This window comes from Mercenaria mercenaria, chromosome 16, assembly GCF_021730395.1.
Source record: "Mercenaria mercenaria strain notata chromosome 16, MADL_Memer_1, whole genome shotgun sequence".
In the NCBI taxonomy this organism is placed as follows: domain Eukaryota; kingdom Metazoa; phylum Mollusca; class Bivalvia; order Venerida; family Veneridae; genus Mercenaria; species Mercenaria mercenaria.
The window spans coordinates 70,313,212-70,324,692 of record NC_069376.1 but is presented as its reverse complement, the minus strand read 5'-3'; the positions used below and the strand labels follow the sequence as shown (position 1 = coordinate 70,324,692).

At 36.0% G+C, this 11,481-nt stretch overlaps 1 protein-coding gene across 1 annotated transcript in view; it reads right to left on the bottom strand.

Annotated features, from left to right (window-relative positions):
• Nucleotides 1–5,947: 5,947 nt before the first annotated feature.
• Nucleotides 5,948–11,481, bottom strand: part of LOC123540187 (dolichyl-diphosphooligosaccharide--protein glycosyltransferase subunit STT3A-like) — a 285,963-nt gene continuing 280,429 nt past the window's right edge. Inside the window, exons 13-17 of the mRNA XM_045324998.2 lie at nucleotides 9,967–10,155; nucleotides 9,405–9,521; nucleotides 8,786–8,888; nucleotides 8,014–8,202; nucleotides 5,948–6,888 (exon numbers count right to left, since the gene is read on the bottom strand). Of these exons, the coding sequence (XP_045180933.2) occupies nucleotides 6,743–6,888; nucleotides 8,014–8,202; nucleotides 8,786–8,888; nucleotides 9,405–9,521; nucleotides 9,967–10,155 (744 nt within the window). The 3' untranslated portion in view covers nucleotides 5,948–6,742. The remainder of the gene's footprint in view (nucleotides 6,889–8,013; nucleotides 8,203–8,785; nucleotides 8,889–9,404; nucleotides 9,522–9,966; nucleotides 10,156–11,481) is intronic.

The window sequence follows — 11,481 nt, the reverse complement described above, 5'->3', positions numbered from 1 at the left end:
TGAAATAACTTGAGAACCACTTGTCCTACAATGTTGAAACTTAATAGGATGATTGGACATGCAGAGTAGATGACCCCTTTTTATTTTGAGGTCACTTGACCAAAGGTCAAGGTCACAGGAGCCTGAACAGTGACTTGAGAACCACTAGGCCACGAGTGTTGAAATTTAGCGGGTTGACTGGACATGCCAAGTAGATGATCCCTATTGCAGCCAACCAACCATCAGTGTCTCTTTGACTTTCGCTCCTGACCGCTATTGACTTCTTGCCTATAGGACTTTGCATTGGGGGAGACATGCGCTTTTTTACAAAAGCATTTTCTAGTTTTGATAGAGAAGAAAAAGTCTGCTCTCTTATTCAAGTACAGAGTGCATACCTACAGATTATGGGGTCAGGAGTTCAATCCTGTGTAAGTGACATCATATAAATATTGCATAATATATAATTTTAAATACTGGAAAATCATTGTTTTTCTTATGTTCATGAAGAAACTAGAAACAAGTACACTGTAATAATGTTATCCAAGGGAAATCATATTCTGGCTTATTTTACAAATAAATGGTATTTGTGTTGTCGTGGCAACGGAAGTTCCAAAGCGTCCATGCATCATGAAAAAAAAGGTGTGTAGATAAATGACCAGTGATGAAACAAAAAATATATGGTTAAGTGTGTGGTGTGGGAGACATATTGATTTACTCCTGTCTGTCTGTCCGTCTGTCACAAAGCTTGTCCGCACTCTAAGTTGAACATTTTTCATCCGATCTTCACCAAACTTGAATAAAATGTGTTTGCCAATAAATCCTTGACCAAGTTCGATAACTAGCCAAATTGGCTTAGGGAATTCGAAATTATGACCCTTGAATTACCAGAAAACACTCCGATCTTGGGACACATAAAGGACCCAAAAAGTAGTATAGGAGTCCTTTTAGCCCCGTTTGTCTGCGCTCTAAGTCCAGTCTTCACCAAACTTGAACAAAATGTGTTTGTCCGTAAGTCATCGGCCAAGTTCGATAACTAGCCAAATCGGCCCAGGCACTTTGGAATTATGGCCCTTGAATTACCGAAAATCGGCATTTTTACTTTTTGTCTGCGCTGTATGTCAAACAATTCTCATCCGATCTACACCAAACTTGAACCAAATGTTTTTGACAATAACTCCTCGGCCAAAGATGATAACTAGCCAAATCGCCCAAGTCACTTCAGAATTATAGCCCTTGAATTACCCAAAATTAGCCTTTTTACTCTTCAAAGGTATATTTGTAGTGAGTAAACAGTATATAAAGACTGACTTACTAATTTAGATTAGGCAGTTGTGGGAGACATGCACTTTTATCAAAAGCAGCTATAGTTTTAGTTTTTTCAGTAAATTCATTATAAACTGTTCCTAAATATTCAAACATAGGATGTTTAGTACCGGGTATGTGATTTACAAAATTTGTTGCATTTACTACTTGAAAAAATAAACACGCTGTGCCTGGCGACGTCATACTACTTCCATGACATTCTTAACATGACTGTCATGTCTAAAAATGCCCTAGGTGACTTAAAATCATTGTAATTCTTGAAATAGAGAAGATAGTTACTTCAAATTTTCAGATTTCAAAGGTAAAAGAATATACTTTATGAATATTTTGTCATCTCAATTTTGATTTTTGGCGCTAATACAGTTTTCTCATGGAATGGCTCATATTATACTGATTGCGAAGTTGCAAGGGTATGAGCAAACAACTTTGAGGTATCCAGGGTTTTGAGCTATCCAAACAGAATATATTAAAAAAATTGCTGGAGGTCACGTGAATTGCTGGCGTCAATCCTGGTGCTCGAGCTAATGATGCTTAAGTAAGACTTAGTGGTGTTTCTCTGTACTTTACATAAACAGACTAGTGCTGTTACAGGATTCAATCCAATTTAGGTTAACTAACTATCAAGACTCCACAACTGCCAGATGCTAGATAAAAATTGCATGAATTCATATTGAAACATTATCAGTTGGTGTATTTAATTTTCAATACAAAAAATTATACAAGTACAGTTTCAAACAAGAGCTGTCACTATTGGTGACAAATGCCCCTGAAGCATGCCCAAGAATGCTACAGTTGTCTGCGCAAAAAAAACCCACATCATTTCATGACCTTGACCTAAGAGACCCGGGTCGTAAGTGTGACACCCTCAATATGGTTAACATTTGTGTCAAATTATTTTCAAATCCCTTGATAAATGGCAGAGTTATTGACCAGACAAGGAATACCTTTGACTTCTAAGTGTGACCTTGACCTTGTAGCTAGGGGTCTGGGTCTTGCACATGTCATGTCATCTCAATATAGGGAAGATTTATGCCAAGTAATTTCAAAATTCCTTCATCAGTGGCAGAGTTATGCCCAGGACACGAAATAGACCCTGTTAACCTTTAACCTCTAAGTGTGACCTTGACCTTAGAGCTAGGGGTCTGGATCTTGCACATGATGCATCGTCTCATTGTGGGGAACATTTATGCCAAGTAATTTCAAAATTCCTTCATCAATGGCAGGGTTATGCACGGGACATGAAATAGACCCTGTTAACCTTTGACTTCCAAGTGTGACTGACCTTAGATCTAGAGATCTGGGTCTTGCGCCTGATACGTCGTCTCATTATGGTAAACATTTATGCCAAGTTATTTCAAAATTCCTTCATGTATGGTAGAGTTATGGACCGGACATGAAACAGACCCTGTTAACCTTTGACCTCTAAGTGTGACCTTGACCTTGGAGCTAGGGGTCTGGGTCTTACGCTTGACATGTCTCATTATGGTGAACATTTATGCAAAGTTATTTCAAAATCCCTTTATGGATGGCAGTTACAGCCTGGACAAGAATATACACAAACACATGGACGGACACACGGACAGACAGTGCAGTTTTAATATGCCAACCTTCGATGAGTTTGATATTGGGTCATCTGGGGTCAAAAACTAGGTCACCAGGTCAAATCAAAGGAAAAGTATGTTAACACTCTAGAGGTCACAGTTTTAGCCAAATCTTAATGAAACTTGGTCAGAAGGTTGCCCTCAATAAAATCTTGGACAAGTTTGATATTGGGTCATCTAGGGTCAAAAACTAGGTCACCAGGTCAAATCAAAACGAAAAGTTTGTTAACACTGTAGAGGCCACATTTATGACTATATCTTCAAGCAACTTGGTCAGAATGTTAATCTTGATGATCTTTAGGTCAAGTTCAAATCTGGGTCAGGTTGGTTCGAAAACTAGGTCACCAGGTCAAATCAAAGGAAAAGGTAGTTAACACTCTATAAGCCACATTTATGACCTTATCTTAATGAAAGTTGGTCAAAATGTCAATCTTGATGGTCTTTAGGTCAGTTTTGAATCTGGGTCGGGTGGGGTCAAAAACTAGGTCACCGGGTCAAATCAAAAGAAAAGCTTGTTAACACTCTAGAGGCCACATTTATGACTGTATCTTCATAAAACTTGGTCAGAATGTTAACCTTGATGATCTTTAGGTCAAGTTTAAATCTGGGTCAGGTGGGGTCAGACACTAGGTCACCAGGTTAAATCTGAGGAAAAGCTAGTTAACACTCTAGAGGTCACATTTATGACCATATCTTAATGAAACTTGGTCGGAATGTTAATCTTGATGATCTTTAGGTCAATAGGTCAGACAAGCGATACAGGGCCTTCATGGCCCTCTTGTTTTGAACAAATATCTGTATCATTTTTAGCTCATCTGATTTTTTGAAAAAAAATTAGTTATTGTCATCCCTTGAGCGGTTGTCGGTGTTGCCTGGTTAAGTTTTATGTTTAGGTCAGCTTTTCTCCTACACTATCAAAGCTATTGCTTTGAAACTTGGAATACTTGTTCACCATCATAAGCTGACCCTGTATAGCAAGAAACATAACTCCATCTTGCTTTTTGCAAGATTTATGGCCCCTTTTGTACTTAGAAAATATCAGATTTCTTGGTTAAGTTTTATGTTTAGGTCAACTTTTCTCCTAAACTATCAAAGCTATTGCTTTGAAACTTGGAATACTTGTGTACCATCATAAGCTGACCCTGTATAGCAAGAAACATAACTCCATCCTGCTTTTTGCAAGATTTATGGCCCCTTTTGGACTTAGAAAATATCAGATTTCTTGGTTAAGTTTTATGTTTAGGTCAAATTTTTCTCTTAAACTATCAAAGCTATTGCTTTGAAACTTGCCACACTTGTTCACCATCATAAGCTGACCCTGTACAGCAAGCAACATAACTCCATCCTGCTTTTTGCAATAATTATTGCCCTTTTTGGACTTAGAAAATCATTTTCTTGGTTGAGTATTATGTTTAAGGCAACTTTTCTCATAAACTATCAAAGCTATTGCTTTAAAACTTGCAACAGTTTTTCACCATCATAAGTGGACACTGTACATCAAGAAACATAACTCTATCCTGCTTTTTGCAAGAATGATGGCCCTTTTTAGACTAAGAAAATCATGGATAGGACAATATTTCTATTATACAAAAAAAATCAGATGAGCGTCAGCACCCGAAAGGCGGTGCTCTTGTTTTGTCCTCACGTTTATTTGGCGGCATATAGCACTGCCGCTGTCCATTTGTACGTCCTGAAATCTATTCTGTCCAATTTCTCCCACACAGCCTAATTTGCTTCAAACTTCCATAGATGAACAAGCTTGATGTGCAGACTATTTTTTATTGCAGTTATGGCCCTTTCATAGTTTTGGTATGTAGTATATGAAGAAAAATCTTGTGTGTCCTGAAATAAACTCCTCAATCACAATGTACAGAAGTACATAACCAATGTCATTGGGAAGCAAATCGACTGTTCATTTATGTCCATTGTAAACCAGTCACACTATCAGCCCACCCACAGGTACTAGACACATTATCAAATATTTTACTTAATATCTTTATATACATATACAGGCCTATTAAGTAACGTATTTGATTATGTGTCTAGAACCTGTGAGCCCACCTCTATAGTCATAGTTGGGGCTTTTTTCTCTGCTAGGGTACTAAACTTTTGGCCAGTTTTGTATCTTTCTGAACTTGCCTGTAGTATTTTCTCTGGTAGAATTATTCAGAAAATAAACTATTCTCAAGTTGCCTGCAAAAATCTGGGAAAATACTGAAGGTCGTGGTTCCACTAAACATGCCAAAGATGGATCTTAAGTTATTGGGGGAGCCCCTGTGACTAAGTGGTTAAAACTGCTGACATTGGATCATTTGTCCAACACTAACATGTGGATTGAAACCTCACTTGGGGCATAAAAATCTCTTGCGAGGAAACTATCCAGCTGGCTTAGGAAATGTGGAAGGTTCTATCTAGATCCCCTTCTGTACTGTAAAATATGGCTGTCGGAGCAACTGGGATCTTCTTCCATCATCAAAACCATATAACCTAAAATTATGTTGATACAACTTCACATGTAAATTATTTAACTCTAGTTTCAACGTCTAGAACAGGCTAGTAAACTAGATTACCAGAATAAACCAACAGTATTGAACCTTATTTAGTAGTAATGCTCCAGATTTCAGACTCGCGCATGAACAGAATTATTTTAAGATTATATCACATTTTTGAAGTTTTAAAGATGTAAAAATCAAGAAAATAGAAATTTTACTGAACTTGAAGGGCAAATTCATGAAATACTTGTAAAATCTAAGCCGTTCAAAACTGTGCATATTTATGTATAGCGAGTCAGGTTTTTAACACACAATTTGCTTCATTTAGGAAAATCTTTCCTGCACAAACAAATGTTAAATCTGGACCTTTTAAAACAGAACCTGAAGCTTTTGTTTCCACTCTAATTCAGTCAAAAAGATAGACCATAGCAGGGTTTAAAACTGCTATCTTCCAGTTGAGCGACAACTCTCTTTCTTAACTACAACCCTTCACTTTGTGGAGCAGTTTCAGTTGACTGAGTCTGATTTTAAAGACAAATAACAAGACAGGCATACATTTTAAACATTTTATTGAAATAATTTTTGGTGACTGAAAATCAATATAAATGGATACATGATGTTTTCAAAAGTAAGATCTTCAAACAAAGTTAATATGTCGGACGTATTATTGTATAAAAAGTTATTAAAGCTACAACTATGTGACCTTTCTCAATACTTCTTTGACATTTAACTCACTGTAAACAGTCGATCTTGTGTAAGCTATATAATTATGCACAACAGAATTCCGATGTAAGCCTAGGAATTACTTTGTAAGTATTTATAATGTTAATATGTGCTCTCAATTTGAACAAGAAATTAAACACTTCTGTCTACATGTAGCATATATTTGATCAGATTTTAACACGAGCCAAGAGTCGCTGTTTACCATATCAGTTGTAAAAATTAATGAAGACATCCAACAGTGTCTTCTTACAAAATACTATGAAGTAGAATTATAAAATATTCCATGCAAAATGACCTTGCCCTTCCTCCTATTTTTGTATTTTTGGCTTTAAGTAAAATTACCTATCTGAACAAAAACCATCTATGCTGTAAAGTTATCCATTTTATTCAGTAACCTTCATATTGTAACTAGGTAAAACCATTTACAGTAGAATGATACAATCTTTGCTGTACTTTGGTTTAAACTTAACAGTAAAGTATCTGCCAAATATCATCTTTTTCTTTCCTCATTACTTCCAGTGAACTCTAGTTTTATCACAAAAATTGCAAAATGGAGAGCAAGGTTGTTTTGACATGAAAACTATCTCGTAAAACACAAATATATACTGTAACAAAAAAGTAATTTTACAATCCTCTGTTATCTAAATCTTTAACTTTGTAAATACGGACGAGCCAATGTTCTGTAGTGTAAGCCTCTTCCAACACATCAAGCTCAAAATCTTTGTTTCCTATCTCAGCATTTCTTACTCTGTCATAGCCTGTTGGTTTTCCTAGAAGATATAACATATTCTGGTACATACTAAAAACTGAATTGTTTATTTGTATATTATGGTGGTTTAACATTGACTAAAACTTAGCTTATGCGGAAATTGTCAAAAATGTTTCGTGATTTTATCCAAAATCTTCATGGTTGCATTTTATGCTTCTGAAGTATTTCAACAACATGGTGGCTACAAAAAGTCTCCCCATTCTTGGACAGTGTTGTTATATTTTCTAGTCCTTTGAGATCATATATCATACAGTCCATTCTGTGTATCTGTGTAATAGAATTCTGCTTAAGCTAGTGCTAGCTGGTGCAAGGCATACTGCACACATCATTGCCTCTAGTGAACAGACTTGGTCAAATCGAGTCTGATTTTATTTTGCTTAGTTTCATTCTATGCTTCCAAAGGATCTTCTTACAGATTTTATTTCCTTAAATACTTTATTTGCTGAACATCTGCTTCAAAATATAAGTAATTTTAATTCATCTATGGAAGTTTATTCATTGTAACACATTTTAAAAATACATGATTAAATAGTATTCTAACACGACCAGCAAATAATCTACATACATGTAGAACAAAATCTATCTCGGGTTATTCTGCAATAAACCACTCCCGTGCAATGATGTCATCCAATCCAGGTGTGTAGCACGGTCGTAAAAAGTAGTTACCAAGTATTGTACTAGTGTTTCGTGTTAGAATCGAAATAACAAGTTCCCAAGTGTGATTTAGCATAGAATAACCCGAGTTTTTCGTTCTTATGCGAAATAATATATCACTCAGGCCTATGGCCTTCGTGATATATTCTTACGCATAAGAACTCACAACTCGGGTTATTCTACGATAAACCACATTTGGGAATTTGTTATTTCTTAAATATCTGACAGTATCAAATATAACCAAAGCAGTTAATGACAGTTTTTCAATTTAAACAAAGGAATTATTTACAGTATCAGCATCTTCTTTAACCTTTAGTCTCCTGCTGGCAAGTGATTATGCCACTGTGACAAGTGCAAGCCATTATCAGCCTGCATGCCCTTTGAATAAGGTGGTACTGCCAAAATTGAACAATGGGCCAGTTCAATTCAGGGTAAAGGTTCAATATTTAGTTTGACAATTTACATCACTTACCTTGTTCAGTATAGACCTGACCAAATCTGTAGTAGCACATCTTGTACATTAAACAGTTGAGCAGTATAGGCGAGCCGTCTTTGTCGACACGGAATTCACCCTGGGGCGTGTAATAGTCGTTTTCCTTGATATGACTACCTCGATCTGTAGACCCTCCAATACGCACCATCCATAAAAACTTGTTTATATCTGGAATAGAGACACCAATAGGGCTATTGTAAAATTGAGGAATGTTTCATAACCATATGCCTAACATGATAGGTAAATCTTAAACATTCACTGTTAGCTCAGACAGTCACGTGCACAGGTAAGGTAGTAATCGTTTATTCCAACCAATTGTTGTGATAGCTTTTATATGTAAATAATGCTGTCACATCCAAAACAATTAACCTATGGTGAAAGAGGTTTTTCTCATTCATTAATTTAATTCATCCTATAAATGTATGCCATTCTACAATACCAAATAAATTGTAATACAATAGATTGGATAATATTTATGGAGATATTTCTTGTACAATATAATCTTCTGAGAAATCGGAAAATAATATCTGAACATTTTTATTGATCAATAGCAAAATGAGTAAAACCAAGCGAACAATTCACAATTTCTCAACTTCCACTGCGCACGAGACTACACGTTTTTATACTACCAAACTCGAATTTTCAGGTCTTTAACCCACAGCTATGTAACATATCTGGTATTTACAGCAAGTTATAATTATACGTAATAAATTATGTATGCCTTACAATTACACAGAAAAGTATGACCTACCATCTGAGGAGTATCCTGTGAGTCCTCCAAATATAACCAGTACATAGTTAACATCTAATTCTCGCATTATCTCATATGCTTTTTCCTCTGTTGATGACATAGCCTGAAAACATATAATGATTTTTCTAAGAAAGGGTCTAAAACATCTAATATTGTTTCTAGTTATTTGAAATAATGAGTGAAATAATGAGTGTTGAACACTTATGGTGAGTTAGAGAATAAGGAAAGCAATCAAAAGGAGAAAAACTGGAATTCTAACTCATATTGTCCAAATACTAAAATGTTCAATAATGTAAAAATGATCAAATTCAATTTTATTTCTAATGAGGAATACTGACTACCTTGTGGAATTTAGTAAGAAAAATGTTAAACATATTATTGTTCATTTGTTTTGTTGGCTTTAAACCACACCATATCAATCTTGGTCATATGTCAACTTTTAAGCTTTTAACGGAGGGGGAAGTCACCCGGTGCCGCTTGGGAATTTATTTTAGTCACAGGCAGGTACCTTGGCAGAGCCACCGACTTTCTTAAAGCCAGCTGGTTGAACCTAAAAAAGGTTGACCTGTCTAACCACAATGAAATTTAAATATAATGTACTTTTCACAAGGCAACTTACCTGTCCCACTCGAGATATATGTGTATTATTCCATGTATTATTGTCTACCAGTATAGTTCTGTTGGCCATGGCTGTAATCTGATATCCGTAATCCCACCATGACATCACTTTTGCATCCTAGTTTGTAAAGAATAAAGCTAGAAATCAAGTTAACTACCCCCAAATTCTATAAAGGGTGACAATAAATGTATTAAATTTAAAAACAAAAAACATCTTCTTTTTATCTATGTTCCATGGAGGCAAATAATCCTGCTGACCACTCTAAGTCCTTTTTTTAAACAGCCACAGAGGTAGAACCACAACTTTTCAGAAGCCAGATGGATGCTTTTGTAACATAAAAGAATCTGCATGCCGCAGTGAGCTGCAAAATATTCTAGGTAAATAACCTAACTTACTCTGGCATTGAACACCAACTGCATTTAGTAAAATATATTTCAGTAGACAAGCATGCAATTCACAAGTTACCAACATCAAAAGTTTCAATTTATATTGGCATATGAAAAGCGGTTCATTCCTAATAGTACATTTTTGTGTATTCTTTTATATTTTATACAAGGCATACCTCTGCGGTATTGTGTCTGAGCCAGTAGTATGCTTCCCTGAAATCATCAAAGATAATCCTGCCGCCGTCACCAGCTCGTGCTGATAGCACGATGGAAGGACTGGAGTAAGCCTCGGAAGTTACCCATGTACAATGGAAAGTATAGGTTATAAGGAAAGCAGTCATCATAAAAACAACACCTGTTGCTATCTGAAATAAACAGTCAGGAAAATGTTAGGTGGAAAAATTTATGGAAGTATCTCACAATGAGTCAATCAACAATATTAAGACCCAATAAACATACAAGAGGACCATGACTGTCCTGAATCGCTCACCTATCCCCACATGACCCAGTGTTGAACTGAGTATGACGTCGTTATTTCTATTATTTGACATAGTGACCTAGTTTTTGAGCACATGTGACCTAGATATCATCAAAATAAAAAATTCTGACCAATTTTCATGAAGATCAATTGAAAAGTATGACCTCTAGAAAGGTCACAAGGTTTTTCTATTATTTGACCTAATGACCTAGTTTTTGAAGGCATGTGACTCACTTTTTAACTTGACCTCGATATCATCAAGGTGAACATTTTCACCAAATTTCATGAAGATCTCATGAAAAATATGGCCTCTAGAGAGGTCACAAGGTTTTTATTTTTCGACCTACTGACCTAGTTTTTGACTGCACGTGACCCAGTTATGAACTTGACCTAGATATCATCAAGCTGAACACTCTCACCAATTTTCATGAAGATCCATTGAGAAATATGGCCTCTAGAGACGTCACAAGGTTTTTCTATTTTTAGACCTACTGACCTAGTTTTTGACCGCACGTGACCCAGTTTCGAACTTGATCTAGATATCATCAAGATGAACATTCTGATTAATTTTCATGAAGATCTCTTGAAAAATATGGCCTCTAGAGAGGTCACAAGGTTTTTCTATTTATAGATCTACTGACCTAGTTATTGACCGCACATGATCCAGTTTCGAACTTGACCTAGATATCATCAAGGTGACCACTCTGACTAATTTTCATAAAGATCCCATGAAAAATATGGCCTCTAGAGAGGTCACAAAGTTTTTCTATTTTCAGACCTACTGACCTAGTTTTTGACCGCACATGACCCAGTTTCGAACTTGCCCTAGATATCATCAAGGTGAACATTCTGACCAATATTCATGAAGATCCATTGAGAAATATGGCCTCTAGCGAGGTCACAAGGTTTTTCTATTTTTAGACCTACTGACCTAGTTTTTGACCGCACGTAACCCAGTTTCGAACTTGACCTAGATATCAACAAGGTGAACATTCTGACCAATTTTCATGAAGATCCATAAAAAGAAATATGGTCTCTAGAGAGGTCACAAGGTTTTTCTATTTTTAGACCTACTGACCTAGTTTTTGATCCCACGTGACCCAGTTTCGAACCTGACCTAGATATCATCAAGGTGAACATTCTGACCAATTTTCATGAAGATCTCATGAAAAATATGGCCTCTAGAGAGGTCACAAGGTTTTTCTATTTTTAG